The following is a 19,403-nucleotide window of genomic DNA, read 5'->3' as shown; positions in this document are numbered from 1 at the left end:
GAATTCACAGCAGCTCAGCAACTCATTTCTGGCCCAGTCACTCTGAGCATCCTCTATTAAAAATGTATATATATGTATCTAGTTTAAAAATTGACAGAATCTAGCTTTATTTTACTTTTAAAACCTTTTGTCTCTTTTGGGGGATCTCATTATAGTTTAAAGCTCTAGACATGCTTGCCTAAATATTAAAGTCAAAATAGGAGCCAGGTACAATCCTCAAAGGGGCTTTACTTTCATCTTTTGCCTTCTTTTCTCAGATGCGTTATCAATAAAGTAAAATCCCATGGGGCCAAGTGAAAGCACTGCAGAAGTCTTAAAGTTTGCCATATCTGTTTATTTTAAGTCTCAGTACTAATCTTTCATTAACATAGATATTTCATAGAATTAGACTAGATAAATTCTTTAACAGGTACAAGAAAACTGAATAGGAAAGTGTTCTGCATTTTAAAAGGCAGCTAAGTATGCAAATTTTATTATTTAAATTAAAATGTCAGTTCCCTCAAATTATAATAATGATTCCAAGTTCATAATGGAAAAATTGTGTCAAGGCTGGGGACTGATAAAGAATTCTATAATCTTTCTAATTCACTCTACCAAATGCAATTAAAAGTTATTAGATTTCTAACACTTCAGCCTCTGCATAAAACATTATTCTGGTAGAAAATTAAACACTGAACTACAATCTACTTTCATTTTTACAAGAAAAACATATTGAACAAATTTACCCAAACCATCAGAGCACAAGATGTACTGTGTTTTAAGAAATTCATTTCCATGCATTGGAGGACTAAAATCCATAGAGGCTCACAGCAGCACTACTTCACTAGTGATAAATAAGTGACAGCTGTCATCGAGATAGTGGAATTCAAGACTCACCAATGAGATCTCAGTATAAGTTTGCAGATTCCATTAATTGTTAATAGAAATTATGCATATGCTTTGATAACATTTATTCATTAATCTGACAGGTTTGCCATGAATACAGACCAGGGAGAAATTATGCAGAACACATACAGCCCATATTTACTTTCTGGGTTGCTGTTGAAGATCAGCTAGTGAATAATAGAAACGTGCACTGCCAACCATGCCATTTCTTTTTTCATTTATTTTATTGACATAAAGTAGGACAAAAAGTAATCAGCAGTTATTAATTTTCTTCTAGTATTCAGTCCAACTACTTCACAGTTTTAAAAGACTATCTTACCAGGAGCATATGCAATCAGAGTTATGTGGTCTTTACTGACTGCCTGTGGCTTTTCAAAAACACTTTTAGATGTTCGGTTTAATTCAAGAAATCCTACGTGGTTCGGTGCCAAATTATCTGATACAGAAAAGTAAAGATGAAAATTGATTTCTTAAATTGCTGATGTGGACTTGTTCCTTATGTTCTTAGCCATGGTGACTTCAAATGCCTTCAAGTGTCTTCAGTTTCTGCATCTTTCTACATCTTAGTAATATAGCACTTTTGCGGTTATAATATGCCAATGTACCTTTTTACTTCTTAACAACCAATAATATTTATTGGCTGAAATCGCCCTTTTCCACGGCAAATACTCTGGAACAGGGAAGATGCCACTACAGCTGTGGCGCTGTCTGAAATGGTGAAGAAAGCCTGGCTGACATGTCCCCTTTCCTAACCTTATCCTGCTCTCGGGTACCAGGACTTCCATTATATGCCAACAAGGTCTTGCTGGGTGTATCGACACTGTTAGGTAACTGCTTAGCCCAAGTCCACAGCAAGGTCCTAGTCCTCCAGAGTCCCCCTTGTGCAAGTGTTGCTTTGCTCCCAGAGTCTTTCGCAGTGACCCAACTTGTTTCATCTGAGATAAAAATAAACCAAGGTGCAGTTCTGGAGGCAATTCATTTCAGAGATCACACTCAAACAGCAGCATGGATGAGTCTGCATCAGGTTTGGGTCTCTCTGCTCTGTACAGTTGCTCCAACACTGTCCTGGGTGGCTTTATGTACTCAAACTCCATCATGTGTACCAGATAAAATAACATATGCCCTCAGCCTCATAATCTTAAAACACAGCTCTCCTAGGTTACAAAACTGCCCTCACTGCTAACCTAAAAATTAATTAACACATGCATACCATGTCAAGAGAAAACACAGGGCCAGTTGCTGTGCTGTGGTGATACAGCCAGTCTGCTCTGAAGGGACAAGGTCTGAGCAGTGTGGACACAAGCCATCCTGCACCTCTAAGGCCTGAGGACTGGGAATCAGTCCCTGGAACAAATGCATTTAGTAGCAAAGCTGTACCTATTAAAACACATTGCTCCAGACACAGTAGCCCATATCCTCTCACTGGTGCCGGCAATACACAACACTGGTGTTTCCCTAGGTCCCAGCAGGGAGAACAGCCTTCTGCTACTGGTACCTTTCTGAGATGGTCAATACACCAGAATTGTCAGCAGCAGATACAGAAGGTTTTGTTTACAACTTGATCACCGTTGTACAGCTATAACTAGCTCTATATTGTGTATAACAAAAGTGGATTTCAATGTGGTATCTGTGTATATGATGATTCAATTAATGATTTATTGATTATGAGTTATTCCTCTTCAAGGCTGTTGCATCTTTCAGCCACTGGAATGGATGCACACAGTGAGGGAATTCAGATCGCATGAGAGAAACATAAATCTGAAATTCCATAACTTTCAAGTACGCAGCAGCCAAAAAAATATTTTTAACTTTTTGTAGGGCAATGCACAAGTAGGTTTTATGACTGTCCTTCAGTTAAATGTGAGCTTTAATTTGGTTCTGGTTTTGGGATATGCAGAGCCTGTCCTCATACAGATATACAACTATCTATATAAAAATCTGCAGGTATATACATAGAAAGTATACATACAGCTACTTCAGTTTCACACATATACAGTGTCTTCCTGATTTTATTTTGGGAAAGGATTTATTCGAGTGATAAAGTAATGAAGACTGGAAGTTATACAAGGAGTTATCTATACTTAATAATGCCAGACTACTTCTTCATTCCTCCATGGAGTGATTATTTTCTGATCTCCTTGCATCTTGGTCATTCACTCAAACCTGCAGTGCAATGATGCCAAGGTCAAATTTGCTCATTCTGTAATGTTTAGCCAGCTTGTTAGTATTGGGAAGTCAGAAAAATGAAGTCATGAGCACTTTGTTATTCCTCCTGGGCTGACTGGGACATGACTGCATTTTGAAAACCTGTTCTGAGAAACTGTTGTTCTGATTAACCTGGTGGAATTGTGAGGCCAGAGACATATGGGAAAGGGCTTTCTGAAAAGATTCAGACTCAGAAAAATATAACTGTTTTTTTCAGGATAGGAGGTGTTTTTTTTAACTTAGAACAAAACTATGAAACTTACCAAGATCTAAGTCGATGCCTGGAACAAATGAGTTGAGAAAAAACATAAGAATAACGCATCCCAGCACAGTCAGACATTTGATGAGAAGAATTTTGTCTGTTATTCTGTGCTGTAAACAGGAAGAAAAAGATTAATAACTGTATTAAAGAAGGAGCTATCTATTATGCATAAACTTCTCAGAAGCACGTGTGAAATGCAGACTTCTGTTCCTGTGTTTTATACTCCTCCTCAGCATAAAAGACAAATATTCACATTGAAGCATTTCATGCATACCTATAAAAAACCATGAATATGTGGCCCAGTGTGATCTAAGAGATACAAGTAGCTAGCACCTGCTGCATACATTCAGCTGTGTTTGGCTACCCCCATTACAACTTCATTTCAGTAGGAAAAGTAGGGTTGAAATGCGATTCCTACTACAGAGGGCACTCCAGGCACTCTATGGTTTCATGACCCTGGCCAAAATCACCCTTTGTTGCATGTCTGCTTTGAAAACCTATAAACTAGCCTAGAGGTCAGATCTTTCATGCCTCCTGTACAACGGTCACAGACATGCCAATCCCATAATCCCTATGCAGCTTCTACACCCCCATGCCCAGCTCCTGCATCCCTATGTGGAGGTCCTCATGCTCTCACCCTCAGACTCAGCACTTTCCATCATGACTCTGCTTTGCTGCGGCTAAACATGAACCAGCAGTGTGCCCAGGTGGCCAAGAAGGCCAATGGCATCCTGGCCTCTATTAGGAATAGCGTAGTTAGCCGGTCTAGGGAAGTGATCGTCCCTCTGTACTTGGCACTGGTGAGGCCGCATCTTGAGTACTGTGTTCAGTTCTGGGCCCCGCACTTCAAGAAAGATGTTGAGGTGTTGGAGCGAGTCCAGAGGAGGGCGACCAAGCTGGTGAAGGGTCTGGAGGGTCTGACCTATGAGGAATGGCTGAGGGAGCTGGGGTTGTTTAGCCTGGAGAAGAGGAAGCTCCGAGGTGACCTTATTGCAGTATACAACTATCTGAAGGGAGGCTGTAGTGAAGTGGGAGCTGGCCTCTTCTCCCGGGCAACTAGCGATAGGACAAGAGGGCACAGCCTCAAGCTTCGCCAGGGGAGGTTCAGGTTGGACATCAGGAAGAATTTCTTTACAGAAAGGGTTATTAGACATTGGAATGGGCTGCCCAGGGAGGTGGTGGAGTCACCATCTCTGGATGTGTTTAAGAAAAGACTGGACATGGCACTTAGTGCCATGGTCTAGTTGACAGGGTGGTGTAAGGGTAACGGTTGGACTCGATGATCCCTGAGGTCTCTTCCAACCTGGTTGATTCTGTGATTCTGTGATTCTGTGTGATTCTAGTCTCATTTTTGCTACCAACCCAGGGAATCACCTTCTCCCAGCCTCACTCCCTCTTTTTTCCAGTCTCTTTCAAATAGTTTAAAGCTCTACTAAAGCACAAGTAAGTATCTGTTCTTTAGAATGGTTGTCTTTTATGCAATGCCTTGAAAAAGGTATAAAACCTAATAAGAAATCCTATTGGTTTTGTTCTCTTTCAGTGTGACATAGGACAGTGATGTCCCAGTCAAAGACTCAAGCTCCCAGACACAGGCCTGGATTCATTAGTGATGCCAGTGAGGTGAAGGGGATGTGACATTTAGACAATTAGATTTAGGTGAAATTAATCCCACCACAGAGTTTACATCTCATCAGACCCAGCTTCAGCATAAAGACTTAGGCGGTGTTAATGTGTGCACAGGAAAGAGAACAGGATTTATCCAATTGGTTTATCTCTACTTGAATAATAAAACAGGCATGTCACAGACAGTGTAGCAAATTAGAGTCAGTATTCGGTACATCATCAGGAGTGTACTCTATCGTCATGCATCATGGTTATAAACAACCTATTCACACCTTCTGAGTCTTTCTGAGTATGGATTAAAAATTTAAGAAAACACTGATGAATCATTTATTGATACTTTAAGCAATATTTTTCTAAGGAACAAAAGTTTAAAACCTAACAAAACCTCACAACGTGGTTCAGTAACCCCATCCCACTGAGAAGCCAGCCAACCTGCCTGCCAGCTTTTCTGCTATCATGAGTTATTAAATTTACCTTGGATTCAAAACGCTCTCTTTATATAAAAGCATAGGTCCACTTAGATGGATACTGAGAAAAACTGCCATCTACTTACTTTTTTCTGGAGTTCCTGAATATTTGTTTCCCAGTTTTTATCTTCTTGTGAAATTTGCCTGAAAGAAAATGACACCTGCTTTTTTCCAGAGTGAAATTAGAGCTCTGCCAAGAGTGTTGGAATAAATCCCTCTCATCACACACAGATCACCCTTTCCCCGGTACAGAGTAACTCATACCACAAAGGAGTTGTGGCCTTCTTACAGCCAGCAGTAAAATTCCCATGGGCATTCACTTAAGGCTCCACTTTTGTAACACTTTCCACTAATACACAAACCCTTTGGTTCATGAAGAGTCCCACAGGCTTGGAAGGAGCTAGCCTCCAGAGTATGGACCTCAGTATAGGATCCGGCTATACGCAATGTATAGTTCCCTTAGTAGTTTCAGGCGTTGATGTGTGCCCTTCTGAAATAAAATGAGGGTTGTGTGCTAACATCAATGAGTCAGAACACATACATTTTACATCATTTTATAATGAAGTTTTTAAGATCCAGATAACTTCATTGTGTTATCAGCATGGTCAGCCCTCCAGCAAAAAGCCTTGGGGTTTGCAGTTCAGGAGCTCTGTTGCTAATGCTAATGAATTTTTACATTGCTGTAAATGTACTGTGCTGGAGGAATCTTGATTTTCAAGATTAAATATACAATTTTTATATATAGTTCAGAAGTGTCTTCCTTAGAGTGTCATAAAGTCTAACAATCTGTTATAATCTTTTAAAAAGGAGGTGATTTTAACAGTCTTTTTTTCTTTAAGTAGTAATACTGTCACTCCATTCAAAGTGCACAACATCAGCAAACTGTGTAAACAAAAGGAATCTTATTACTGGAATAGTTTAAGAAATCATATTTACATATCTTTGCTCATACTGCCTATTTAACATGTTTATTAATGAAAATTATTTATTTCCGTTTCACTTTAGTTTAGTCAATTCATTTTCAGAATTTCTGTCACCGCTATTCTCAGTCATCACATTCCATAGCATAACAGCTGTTTTTGTTGGAACATAAACAAAATAAGGTCAGTATTTTTGTTAGTCCTAGTTTACAAAAGCTACTTCTTTTCTATACATAAATGATTAATTATGCCTGCACTCAGGTTCAAACTGAAGATTTGATTATGAAATAATTTTAAAATGCAGCAATTCACTGGTGATGTATTTTTCAAACTCAACAGTTCACTGAAGAACACTTGACTTTTTCAGTAAAAAAAGAAATTATAGCATTTTGCTGTGCTAAAGCCACTATTGCAAGGAAAAGTCTAATGATGTATTTGTGATCTTTTTAAACCAAAAACTACCTGAAATTTCTAGGCCTTGAAATTTGGGTCATATTGACATATATTTTCCAGGCCTTACACATCGGTTTTGTCCTAAAATACTTTGTGTTTTACTGATGCTGGCTTTTCATATCTGCCCCAACACCCATCTGATCAAGAGACAGCTAAGAATATAGGTCTCATCCCCATGAAGATCCCTGAAAGCCTTTACTTTCAGCTCTGCCTAAAATTACCAGAGGTGAGCCCTTGGCTGGTTGAAGCAAACAGAAATATTACCCATGACGTTAGCAAAGCCACGCTATCATTCCTGGCTGTAGACTGAGATGAGCAGGAGCTCCCTGACAGTCCAAAAAACTGCCTGTGCCTGCAATTTGTCCCAGCCAAGGGTTGGAGCAGGGAGGTGGGACATGCTGGTCCCCACTCACCTATGAAACGTCCTCAGCTTCTTCCTCAGGAGCATCTCCAGAGTCAGCACCTTCTGCATCAAGAGACATTTCACAGCAGTCTCCTCTCTGCTGGCCGGGTTAATGCGCTGTGCAGTCAGTCTCCAAACATAGATCTCATGTTTCAGCTCTAAAAAGAAGCAAAATTGCTTATCTTAAAGGTAGAATGCATATGAAATCATAGACGCACAAAATATTTGTAACATGCCCTGAACTCAAAGCTGTTAAAATGTTTGGGATGGTTTCCCAACAATTTTCCACTTAGGAAGCTGCTTTGACCATTCATTTTGCAGAGCTGAAGGGAATGAAAAATTAATAGAAACTTTTCAACATTTTAAATAAATTAATCTCAAAAGCCCTTTTCCAAAAAAAAGTATTGTTTTCAAATGTTTGCAAATGCCTTCCACAAGCTTTAGTGCTAAAATAATATCACCTTCATTTTTCATCAGAAAATAAACTGCTAATATACATTATTATACTGCTAACAAGATACTAGTCACTTTGTAGTTAGGAATTATGCTAAATGCTCCTTCACTGTATTCAGAATGGACAACAGGTTTCCATTCACTCTATGATCATACAAGAAATTTTATCAATGTAAGGCTAAACTGAAATTTAGCACTGCCTTACGGAATATCATTTAATAACATTTTAAAGGTTTCCTAAGAAGACTTAATTCTTAGGCACTGGAAATATCCATAAACACAGCTACCACCACCTGTGTGCAGACCTGAATGATATCTGATCCTCTGTAAGTTCAGTCAGACTGATTAACACTTGAAATCAGTCTCCAAAATCTTGTCAGGATTTTCAAAGCTTTTTGATTTTTTTCCAGTATTGTCAAGGCCTTTGAGCATGACTGAAAAGCATATGTTCCTGTTTAGGAAGGACCTTAGGCTGGGCATGCCAAAAAAAAAGCTTTGGATTTTCCAGGAAATCACTAAAGAAATAAAAGCCCAATATTCATTCAGAAAGTGTCTGCACAAATGCTTCCTTATGAACCAATAAGATGTTTCCTCATCCTTCTTTTATCTTTCTCTCAAATTTCATTTCATTGAAGACAATGTGTCAAGAATTCAAGGCTTTTTATGTTAAGATCCTTGTTCAATCAGCAAATTGTTCTTATCCTAAGAAATAGATGTGGAAGTCTCTGCACCATGTGTACAACCTATATGCATTATTTATTTAACATTATATAATAAAATAAGAAATATTTAAACACGTTTTGATGTATTTTGAGTGATATTAACACTCACTGCTGCAATGGTATTCAGTTCATGGTATTCAGTACGAAAGACACTACTAAATGTGTTTAATCCCCCCCTTCCTTTGTGGCCAAGTATTTATATGTATAATACAGAATGAATCATGTAAAGATTGACCATAAGAGGGAATTAGACTTGACAGAACTCAAACATATAAGAGCAAAAGTAAGCATGTCCAGAGCCATCATACCCTGACTGCATAGTTGATGCAAAAAGGGATCTGAACAGCAGCTGACTCACGTTTTTACGGTTCACATGTATAGATGAACACACAGTTTGCAAGCTATCAAAACGATAATCTTTGCTGAGGCCTTACAATGCAAGACCGAAAATGTAAAATCACACTATCTAAAGCCCAAGGACTATCCCAGGTTATTAAACAACCAGTGCTCAGCTAAAGCTTTTCTTCCAAGAAGGGATTCATACCTGAACCCCAGGTACCAAAGAAGTGCAGAATCTACCACTTTCCTTTATAATATATTTGGTGATTCTTGCTGGGAACATACTCTGACACTAAATTATGTTAACACATAGTTATGTCCTTCTTATCAAAGGATCCACAAGACTTTGTGCAGACATACTGCCCTGGCCATCATTTACTTTTTCATCAACATTTGTGACACACACAAGTCTATCAGGAGTGATTTTCCATTCTCTTCCAGAATATAAACAAGTGACAGAGCTTCAGACCACAGCCTATCTTCTCCTCACCACAGAATGATAGGAAGCATGCAAAAATCCCTTGTTTTAAACCTCAGAAATGGTGGCATTTTTTGTTTAATAATATGGCAAGACTGAATTTTAAGTCTTTGATTTTGCAAGCACTGAAAATAGTAATTTCTGAAAGAAGCTAGTGACCACATATTTGGGGCCTGCTTCAGCTCCAGTTTCTAATCAGTGAGGCAACAAGCTATTTCAGATGGCAACTTCCACCTCATAACATCCACCTTGAAACTGCTCTGAAATCATGAGCTGGGAGGTTGGTCCTTCCCATATGATGAGCAAGACCAGATGGAGAAATGATGTGGTTTTCTTGCACACCCTCCTGTGCAACTCCCCATATCACTAGGTCATCCCACAGAATGTTTCTCCTACTTCTCTTTCTTGCACACTCCTATTGTAATAGCCCATTATGGCATCAGGTGATACATATGTATTAGCAGTAGTTTTTGTTTTGAGGGAAATATAATGCAGGACCCTCAGGTCAGTGAGAACACTGAACACGGCCAAAAACCTTTGGGCCTTTCTATACCTCTCCCATTTCAAGTCTGTAAACCCATTTAGGCAGCAACCCCTAGAGTCTGGAAACATCTGATATTTTACAACACACTATGTTACACATCACGGACAAGGGCTCAATGCAACTGCAGGGTCTTATCAATCTCTTTGAAATTATGGCTAAGGCAGCATAAACACAGCATTTGGCTGCCCCTGAATGGGAAGGTCTCATACCCCATTTCCCCATGCCCATAAGTACCTGTACCCTCCTCAGAGGGGATCTAATGGTCATGTTACACCAGGGCAAGCTCACTCCACTCACTCATCCAACAAAACCCAATCATCTGCAGGGTTTTCGCATGGTTGGCTTTATGGTGGATCAGCCTCCTAACCATTTATCCTACCATTGCTAGGTCTATTACTAATAATTGAAATGGTATGTGTGTGTGGCATGTACCTTTCATGGCAGCTTATCATTAAAGCAGGTATATTAACATTTAACTGCAACTGTAATAGCAATAGTTGAAGTGATATAAGCAAGGCAAAGTTTAGTATGCAGTGATGTGGAGTAAAAGAAGACAGGAGACCTGCAGCTCAGTCAGGCACTTCAGACCATTATGATACTAAAATCTTTGTGAATATAGTACCTTCATAAAGCCCACAAGGCACCACAGCAATATACCTAACATTATTATTTCACAATTTTTTTTTCTTTTTTCTTTTTCTTTCTCTTTTTTTTTTCCCCAGAAAGTCAATTCTCAGCAAGAAAAGAATCATTTTTGGCTTAGCTCTAGGATCAAATAAAGGATCAGCAAACATGTAAATCCTATGCTGCTAAGCTATTTTGGTTTTGTCATTTATCATATTTTACCATGGAGACCACAGATACAATGTCCTGGACCCAATAAATTTAATGGAGTTTCAGCTACTGACCTGAGCTGTGACATTGTAGAAAATATTTTCTGCATTTTAGAAAACATTGTTTCATTTTAAAATGCATATTCTTTCTGCAATCTGACAATTAATAGTAAGATTGATTTTCACTTAGAGTAATCACACATTCCCTCCCTCCTGTCTGCCAATAACAAAGAAGACATCCTCAAAAACTGAGTGTAATTAATTCCCAGTCTCAGAATCTGAAGAAGCTAGACTTTTTAAATGAAGATAGTCAGAAAAGCATGACCAACCTTGATGAGGTGATAAGAATTATCATAAAATGGCAATTTTTAACTTGAAAGTGCACTCAATACATTAGCTACCTTTTTGCAAGCAACATAAGTTTCCACTGTTGGGCTGTGACTAACGACATGCAAAGCATGTGCCTCTGAATGTGGGGTTTTTTCTCCACATGCTATTGTAGCTTAACTTTTTCAGTAAAGTAATTATTTTTCTTAGCTAACTTCTTAGAACAGAATACTTCTGTTTAAATGTTAACTGAAAAGCAAATTAAGTACCATGAATTATAGCTTAATCTAATAGTAGTAATATCTATAACTTTCAGTAATTTTTTAAATCTCTGATATTATGCAATTAATCCTCTAAGCATTAGACCGTAAGTCTCATCTCCATTTTAAAAGCACAGAAACTAAGTCAGAAAGGTGAAACCCAAGTGTAGAAAGAATTCACCCTGAGGGATATTCCAGCTCAACAGTTTATGCTTCTCTCCTAGGAGACAAGCACAAGGCTCTAATTCTGAAAAAAAAATGCCTGGAATGCCCTTTGAATAGTCCAGTTTATCAATCGTGGATAAAGGTGAGCGGAGGTATAAATGTTGCAGGGTCTTCAAAACCACAACAAAGCACACTTTGCCTTATTCAGCTGAATACTCGCAAAGGAATGCAAGAAACCTGCACAATGCTGCAGAAAGCAACACGGAGCATTTATATAAGCTTTTTGACTCAAAGTCCAACAGCTGGGGGGGCCCCATTTGGTCACCGAGGCACCTAATGCCAGTTCGGATGCCCAGCATGGAATTGCATCCATGGATTTACAGGACATCCTCATCCCTGCAGCAAAGCAGCTGGAGCCCGGGCAGAAAACTGCAAAGCTCAGATGGTGCCACACACCTAAGTCACCTCCCAGGAGTTTTCTTCTGGGCGAGCTAAGGCAGGCTGCAGCAGCCCCAGGAGTTACGCTATTCAGAAAGCTGCAAAACTGCAAGTATCCTTCTCCTTAAAAACGCAGCTGGAATTTTTCCTCACTGTACATAGGGTTTTCCCTTGTAATTTTAGCCACTGATCGAAATGCAAGGAACTTCAGCAGAAGACTACAAGCCCATCCCTGCATTTTATAATTCAATTTAATACCTCTATGATGGTCACATAACACTCAGATGGAGTAATCGGCAGATATTAAAGAAGGTTAGGTCTTTCGTAACGTTTCAGGATGGCTGATAAAGACATACATTATTCTTTAGCTGGTTTGTCCCTGGAACAAGGAATGGGATCTCATCTGATACAGGCTACGTTCTCATCTCTGGTTAAGTCAGACTTAGAGCCAGAAAGTTATGTAAGTCCTTGTGGTTTTGCCCCTTAGTTTCCACTACTGTAGTTCCCCATCTTCTAAAAGCAGGAATCTGAATATATTTAGGTTTCATTTTCACTCATTGGCACTTGCCTAATGTTATCACAATACTCTGTTCTGTTACACGGAGAATGGCACAGGGTCATGGTGAGCAGAGTGTCAAGTATTTTGAGCATTAATTTACCTAAAATTCCAGTGCAGTTTGTTTCAGAAAATTTTCATCAGGTTTGAAATCTAGAAAAATAATTCTATTTTAGTCACTATCAAGAAGTTTTAACTCAGACTGCTAGATGAACCAATGAAAACAAATTCAGCCAACACTTTCCATTAAAGTACAAGTCTCACAATTAAAAAAAATCCCTGTTCAGTTCATTATCCTCTGCTCAAAAGTGACTAGATACATTCCAATCATAAAACATTTTGCACCAAACATAACTACTGCTGAGGTCCTTTCAATACCAGGAAAAAAAAAAAGAAAAAAAAAGTGCTGCAAGCAATCCCTTAAAGATGATATTCCCAAAATCCTATTAAGGAAAAAAGAATCATGAAAAGATACAGCCTCAAGAGGACAGCTCTCATAATCCAAAAGGTAGTGCCTCATCTAATGCTTGTAATAAGACAAAATGAAGAGCAAAATAATGAAGCACACTTCAGGCTCACCATATCTTTTAGCAACAGGTTTAAATGTAAAAGTGATGACTAATAAGTTCAGCTCATTTTGATAAATAAAATTGGCAGGAATAATTTTAAAATCTGTCGAGGTTACACTTTTATTTGAAACACTGTCACAGTGAAAGCTCTCTGCAGCAAACGGATATAGAACTTGTGTTAAATTAACCTAAATTGTTCTCTTAAGCTCTGTATATCAGGAAGATCTTATGAGCTTCAGAGCCATCAGAGTAAAGTGAAAAGTTTTGCCATAGCTTCACCAAAACACTGTCAGTGAAAAGGCCAGGTCTTGCCAAGCAGTGTATATCTGTACAATCATTCCACTGGTGTGGTATGCATACAGAAATCCAGGGGACAAGTGCTGCAAAAGAAACAGGAGGTATCACTTCCTAAGTTTTTACTTCCCATCAGTGATTTTTCTGTACTGATTCCTTCCATGAAAAATGTGTATAATAAAATTGTGAAGTGCTGCTCTATTGGTTCAAAATGCCACTGTATTATACTTTCTTTCTGCATAAGACAGGTAAAGTAATATTACAGCTGCCTTCTTGTGATGGCCACGTTATCAATGCACTAAGAAAATAATATGAGATTGTCATAGTTCCCTTATTCTGCAGTGTCAGAATACTATTTTTATCATCTGAAAACAAGAGAAGAGATCAACATATTCATTTTTCCAAGGGTTATACTCCATCAACTCTAAAGCAGTACAAAGGACATATACAGGATTTTAAACATAAAATGATCTAAAATGTTTAAAAATACAAAAATCTTGAATTTATGTAAAGCAAATAACTACACTTATTTTCATTCTTGATCATTAGAAGAGCTATTGAAGGTGCAAATATTAAAGATAGATTTTTTTTTTTTTATGTTTTCAAACAAAACCATGACCCTGGTGGATCCTGATATATTATCCAAAAAATAGTATACACAAAGTCTGCAGGTACCATAAGACTACCTAGTTCCTTTGAGACTCAAAGTCTAACCATTCTTTAAAATAAAAGACACAACATGTACCTGAAAGATACGAACTTAGATCCCAAGATAATTCATAAGAAAGCTGCATCTTTTAGTCTAGCATGCTATCATCCACTCTCCAGTAGGAGAGTTAAAATGTTAACTATTCATTGTTAATATATAGAACTGGATTTCACAGAAGAGAAAAAAAAATTCCTGTTCCACATTGTTCTTCAAGATTTAAAAATGCTTCCCATATATTCCCATGAATTTAGCCTCTTGGGTGAGGAAGTGGAGTGCAATGCATATTGCAAAACTGCCAAACAGATTGAGCTTGGAGTTGAATGCTTGAAAATATCTTGAAATATCCCCTTCCTCGGACATTATTCTCTGCATAATCTGCCTTCTGGTTTTCTCAGTTGAACCAACCTTCAAGTGAGAACAGCCCACTATTTTCAATCGTTACTTTAAAATACCAATAGTGCTTTAATGGCAGTATCTAATGCATAGGTACAGACGCACCTCATGATTGAGATTTATCAATGTACTTAATCTAGATAGATACTTGATGTGCCTCTCACTGATTCTGGCAAGAAAAGGTTCCTATGGTTACAAATACGTTACTAACTAAAATAGGGTTAAAGACTGTTCTCTGACCCTGAGCAGTGCACGTAGCTGTACTGATGCTACATAAGACCCTACCCTGGGTCCCCTCTGTGCCCCTGCAGTGTCCTTGTGGCCCTGGACATTATTATTATTTTATGTGGGATTTTCTCAATTCAAAGAGTCTGAAGCAGCACTGGGGTTGTCTTGCAAGTCATCACAGTAGTCCTTCCCCTGCATTAAACCAAAAGGTTGTACGTCACACTGCAAGGTGTGGCGTGAGGGCATGCACCACTGTCAGAGGATGCAGAGGCCACCGGAACATCCCATGCCCTGAGAAAACAGCAAAGCTGTTAACCCTTTAGCCACAGCCACCTGCCCTGAGGAGCATTCCCCCAGGTAGGCATCTCAGAGCTGCGACAGGCAACAGGGTTTACATGGACAAAATAATAATGACAGCACTGAGCTATACCTTGTGTTCAGCTGCAATTACAGTTGGTGATGCCTGTGCTTGGTCAATCATGTGCAGCACAGAGTACTATAGCAGACATTTGTAGTCACTGTGGGACACAGAGGGGGAAGCTCACCAGACTTTAAGCGCTAAATGAGTTTTTCAGTTTTACCTCATTGTCTCTCTTGACCTTCACCTAAGCTATGTCATCCTTTGGACATTTTCACACAAAACGAGGCCCGATGTGAGCAACACTTACTTTAAGTCCAAGAACAATGCCTGGACAACTTGGGTCTGCAGCCAGCACAGTCCTATCAGTTGCACATGTCTGACAACCCTCAGTTATCACTCCCCTACTGCTTTCCTCTTCTAGATTTTCTACCTGTTCACTGCCAGTTTTGTACCTCTTTTTTCCCCTCTTCCTTTTCTTCTCTTAGAGAAGCAGCTGTAAAGCTCCACATGGAAGAAAGAAACAGATTTGCTCACTCATCTGGATGCCACATTTCACATTGTGGGGAAACAGCACCATGTTTTTCACACATTAAGCACTTTACACGTGACTGTGATTAATTAGAAAATTCCTTCTGTTGTAGGCTTTACATACTGACTATCATACTACCATAGCAGTATTTTCCCAGCTGCTGCAGACAGTGAGCTACACCAGAGGGAATAACGTGCTCCCCTCCTCTCCTGGCACCACCGCTCCTGCTTCAACGGTGGGTCTCTCAGCCACTGAAACAATTAGAAACTGGAGCGAGCAACACAGGAGAAACAGGGAGCTGATGCCAAATCAGTTGTTGTGCTAAGAGAAAGCTCTTCCTCTTTGGCAAAAATAGCAGTAATAATACTTGTCACTAGACCACATGCCACCCACTGTCCTGGGGATAGCGATCTTCCCAAACACTGAGGTCCACATCTCCACAGTCTCCATAGCTGAGACATCACAGTGTATTGTCACACTTCCCAGGGACTAAATAACATATTGTTAACCCTTAAGGGAAGTAAAAACTTTGGTGTCAAGATTTGGGGTAGGGGGAAACAGCAAGTTTAATTCCTCTTACACTCATATATTATTATTTCCCCTTACATATTCTTTTGGGAAAGTATATACACATTTTTTTAAACTTTCTCAGCTTACCTCTCTAATCCTAGCATCTTTTTCTGCATCACACTGAACAAGGCACAAGTTTGTCGGAGAGCTTTAAACTAAATTCGAAGGGGGATGGGGTAGTAGCTGGGCTTGCACCACTGGGGCAACGTTCTAGTGTTGAGGTAGACCAGGAGGCCTCCCATCCCCCTGGGGTGAAATCAGTGTGCTCAGCTCGCTCCCTGAAATGCCTGTACACCAATGCACGCAGCATGGGGAATAAACAAGAGGAGTTAGAAATCCGTGTTCGGTCGGGGGGCTATGATCTAGCGGCAATTACAGAGACTTGGTGGGACGCCTCGCATGACTGGAACGTGGTCATGGATGGCTATGTCTTGTTCAGGAAAGACAGGCCGCTAAGGAGAGGTGGTGGAGTTGCTCTTTATGTGAGTGAGCAGCTAGAATGTATTGAGTTCTGTCCAGCGGCAGATCAGGAGCAAGTTGAGAGTTTGTGGGTGCGAATTAAGGGGCAGGTTGGCAGGGGTGATACTGTTGTGGGTGTCTATTACAGGCCACCAGATCAGGATGAGGAGGGTGATGAGGCCTTCTACAGGCAGCTGAGAGCAGTCTCTCAATTACAGGGCCTGGTTGTCATGGGGGATTTCAACTACCCTGATATTTGCTGGGAGGCCTACTCAGCCAGCCATCCTCAGTCCAGGAGGTTCCTCCAGTGCATTGATGATAACTGTCTGATGCAAATGGTGGATGAGCCAACTAGGAGAGGAGCGCTGCTGGATCCCTTAACAAGGAGGGTCTGGTTGAAGAGGTGAATGTTGAGGGCAGCCTTGGTTGTAGTGACCATGAGATGGTAGAGTTCAGGATCTCATGTGGCAGGAACAGAATAGCTAGCAGAATCACAACCCTGGACTTCAGGAGGGCCAACTTTGGCCTTTTCAAGCAATTGCTAGGGGAAATCCTATGGGACAGGGTACTAGAAGGTAAGGGGGCTCAAGATAGTTGGTTAGCATTCAAGGACTGCTTCTTCCGAGCTCAAGATCAGAGCATCCCAGCAGGTAGGAAGTCAAGGAAGGGTACCAGGAGACCTGCATGGTTAAACAGGGAACTGCTGGGCAAATTCAAGTGGAAGAAGAGGGTGTACAGATCGTGGAAGGAGGGGCTGGCCACTTGGGAGGAATATAAGTCTGTTGTCAGAGGATGTAGGGAGGCAACTAGGAAAGCTAAGGACTCCTTGGAATTAAACCTTGCAAGAGAGGTCAAGGACAACAGAAAGGGCTTCTTCAAATACATTGCAGGTAAAGCCAACACTAGAGGCAATGTAGGCCCACTGATGAATGAGGTGGGTGCCCTGGAGACAGAGGATAAAAAGAAGACGGAGTTACTGAATGCCTTCTTTGCCTCTGTCTATACTGCTGGAGGCTGTCCTGAGGAGCCCTGGACCCCTGAGGCCCCAGAAGAAGTCAGGATAGAGGAAGAATCTGTCTTGGTAGATGAGGGCTGGGTCAGGGACCAATTAAGCAATCTGGACGTCCATAAATCCATGGGCCCTGATGGGATGCACCCGCGGGTGCTGAGGGAGCTGGCGGAAGTCATTGCTAGGCCACTCTCCATCATCTTTACTAAGTCATGGGCAACGGGAGAGGTGCCTGAGGACTGGAGGAAAACAAATGTCACTCCAGTCTTCAAAAAGGGCAAGAAGGAGGACCCGGGTAACTATAGACCGGTCAGCCTCACCTCCATCCCCAGAAAGGTGATGGAACAACTTGTCCTTGGTGCTGTCTCTAGGCACATCAAGGATAGGGGGATCATTAGGGGCAATCAGCATGGCTTCACCAAGGGGAAGTCATGCTTAACCAACTTGATAGCCTTTTATGAGGGCATAACCCGGTGGATAGATGATGGTAAAGCTGTGGATGTGGTCTATCTCGATTTCAGTAAAGCGTTTGACACGGTCTCCCACAGCATCCTCGCAGCTAAACTGAGGAAGTGTGGTCTGGATGATCGGGTAGTGAGGTGGATTGTGAACTGGCTGAAGGAAAGAAGCCAGAGAGTGGTGGTCAATGGGACAGAGTCCAGCTGGAGGCCTGTGTCTAGCGGAGTCCCGCAAGGGTCGGTACTGGGACCAGTACTATTCAATATATTCATTAATGACTTGGATGAGGGAATAGAGTGCACTGTCAGCAAGTTCGCTGATGACACAAAACTGGGAGGAGTGGCTGACACAACGGAAGGCTGCACAGCCATTCAGAGAGACCTGGACAGGCTGGAGAGTTGGGCGGGGAGAAACTTAATGAAATATAACAAGGGCAAGTGTAGAGTCCTGCATCTGGGCAAGAACAACCCCATGTACCAGTACAAGTTGGGGGCAGACCTGTTGGAGACCAGCGTAGGGGAAAGGGACCTGGGGGTCCTAGTGGACAACAGGATGACCGTGAGCCAGCAGTGTGCCCTTGTGGCCAAGAAGGCCAATGGCATCCTGGGGTGGATTAGAAGGGGTGTGGTTAGCAGGTCGAGAGAGGTTCTCCTCCCCCTCTACTCTGCCCTGGTGAGGCCGCATCTGGAATATTGTGTCCAGTTGTGGGCCCCTCAGTTCAAGAAGGACAGGGAACTGCTAGAGAGAGTCCAGCGCAGAGCCACGAAGATGATTAAGGGAGTGGAACATCTCCCTTATGAGGAGAGGCTGAGGGAGCTGGGTCTCTTTAGCTTAGAGAAGAGGAGACTGAGGGGTGACCTCATTAATGTTTATAAATATGGAAAGGGCAAGTGTCATGAGGATGGAGCCAGGCTCTTCTCAGTGACATCCCTTGACAGGACAAGGGGCAATGGGTGCAAGCTGGAACACAGGAGGTTCCACTTAAACATGAGGAAAAACTTCTTTACGGTGAGGGTGACCGAACACTGGAACAGGCTGCCCAGAGAGGTTGTGGAGTCTCCTTCTCTGGAGACATTCAAAACCCGTCTGGACGCATTCCTGTGTGATATGGTCTAGGTAATCCTGCTCTGGCAGGGGGATTGGACTAGATGATCTTTCGAGGTCCCTTCCAATCCCTAACATTCTGTGATTCTGTGATTCTGTGATTGTCAGCTGAAAGTCACACTCAAAAAAAAGTCTTCAAAATATCCCTTTGTTCTTAAAAAGAATTTGATTTTCTCACTCATGGCTGAGTTATTCAGATTCTTTTTTTCCTTTCTAATATGCCCCACTTCAACCTACTGCAGGTAGATAGTGGCTTCTGGGCAAGGAACATGCAGGGATTTTTTTTCTGCTGTACAGGTGCTACAACGCAGTCTGCAAGCCAACAATTTAAAGACACTGGTAACACACAGCATTAGAATTAATCTGCCAGTGCATCATCAGAATAA

At 41.0% G+C, this 19,403-nt stretch overlaps 1 protein-coding gene across 1 annotated transcript in view; it reads right to left on the bottom strand.

Moving 5' to 3' along the window:
• OCA2 (OCA2 melanosomal transmembrane protein) overlaps positions 1-19,403 on the bottom strand; it is a 184,434-nt gene that overhangs the window by 80,191 nt on the left and 84,840 nt on the right. The window contains exons 15-17 of the mRNA XM_068425544.1: positions 7,229-7,376; positions 5,529-5,586; positions 3,354-3,462 (exon numbers count right to left, since the gene is read on the bottom strand). Coding sequence (XP_068281645.1) covers positions 3,354-3,462; positions 5,529-5,586; positions 7,229-7,376 — 315 coding nt within the window. The remainder of the gene's footprint in view (positions 1-3,353; positions 3,463-5,528; positions 5,587-7,228; positions 7,377-19,403) is intronic.

The sequence above is a fragment of the Nyctibius grandis genome, chromosome 2 (assembly GCF_013368605.1).
Source record: "Nyctibius grandis isolate bNycGra1 chromosome 2, bNycGra1.pri, whole genome shotgun sequence".
In the NCBI taxonomy this organism is placed as follows: Eukaryota; Metazoa; Chordata; class Aves; order Nyctibiiformes; family Nyctibiidae; genus Nyctibius; species Nyctibius grandis.
This window is presented reverse-complemented; position numbering and strand designations above follow the sequence as displayed.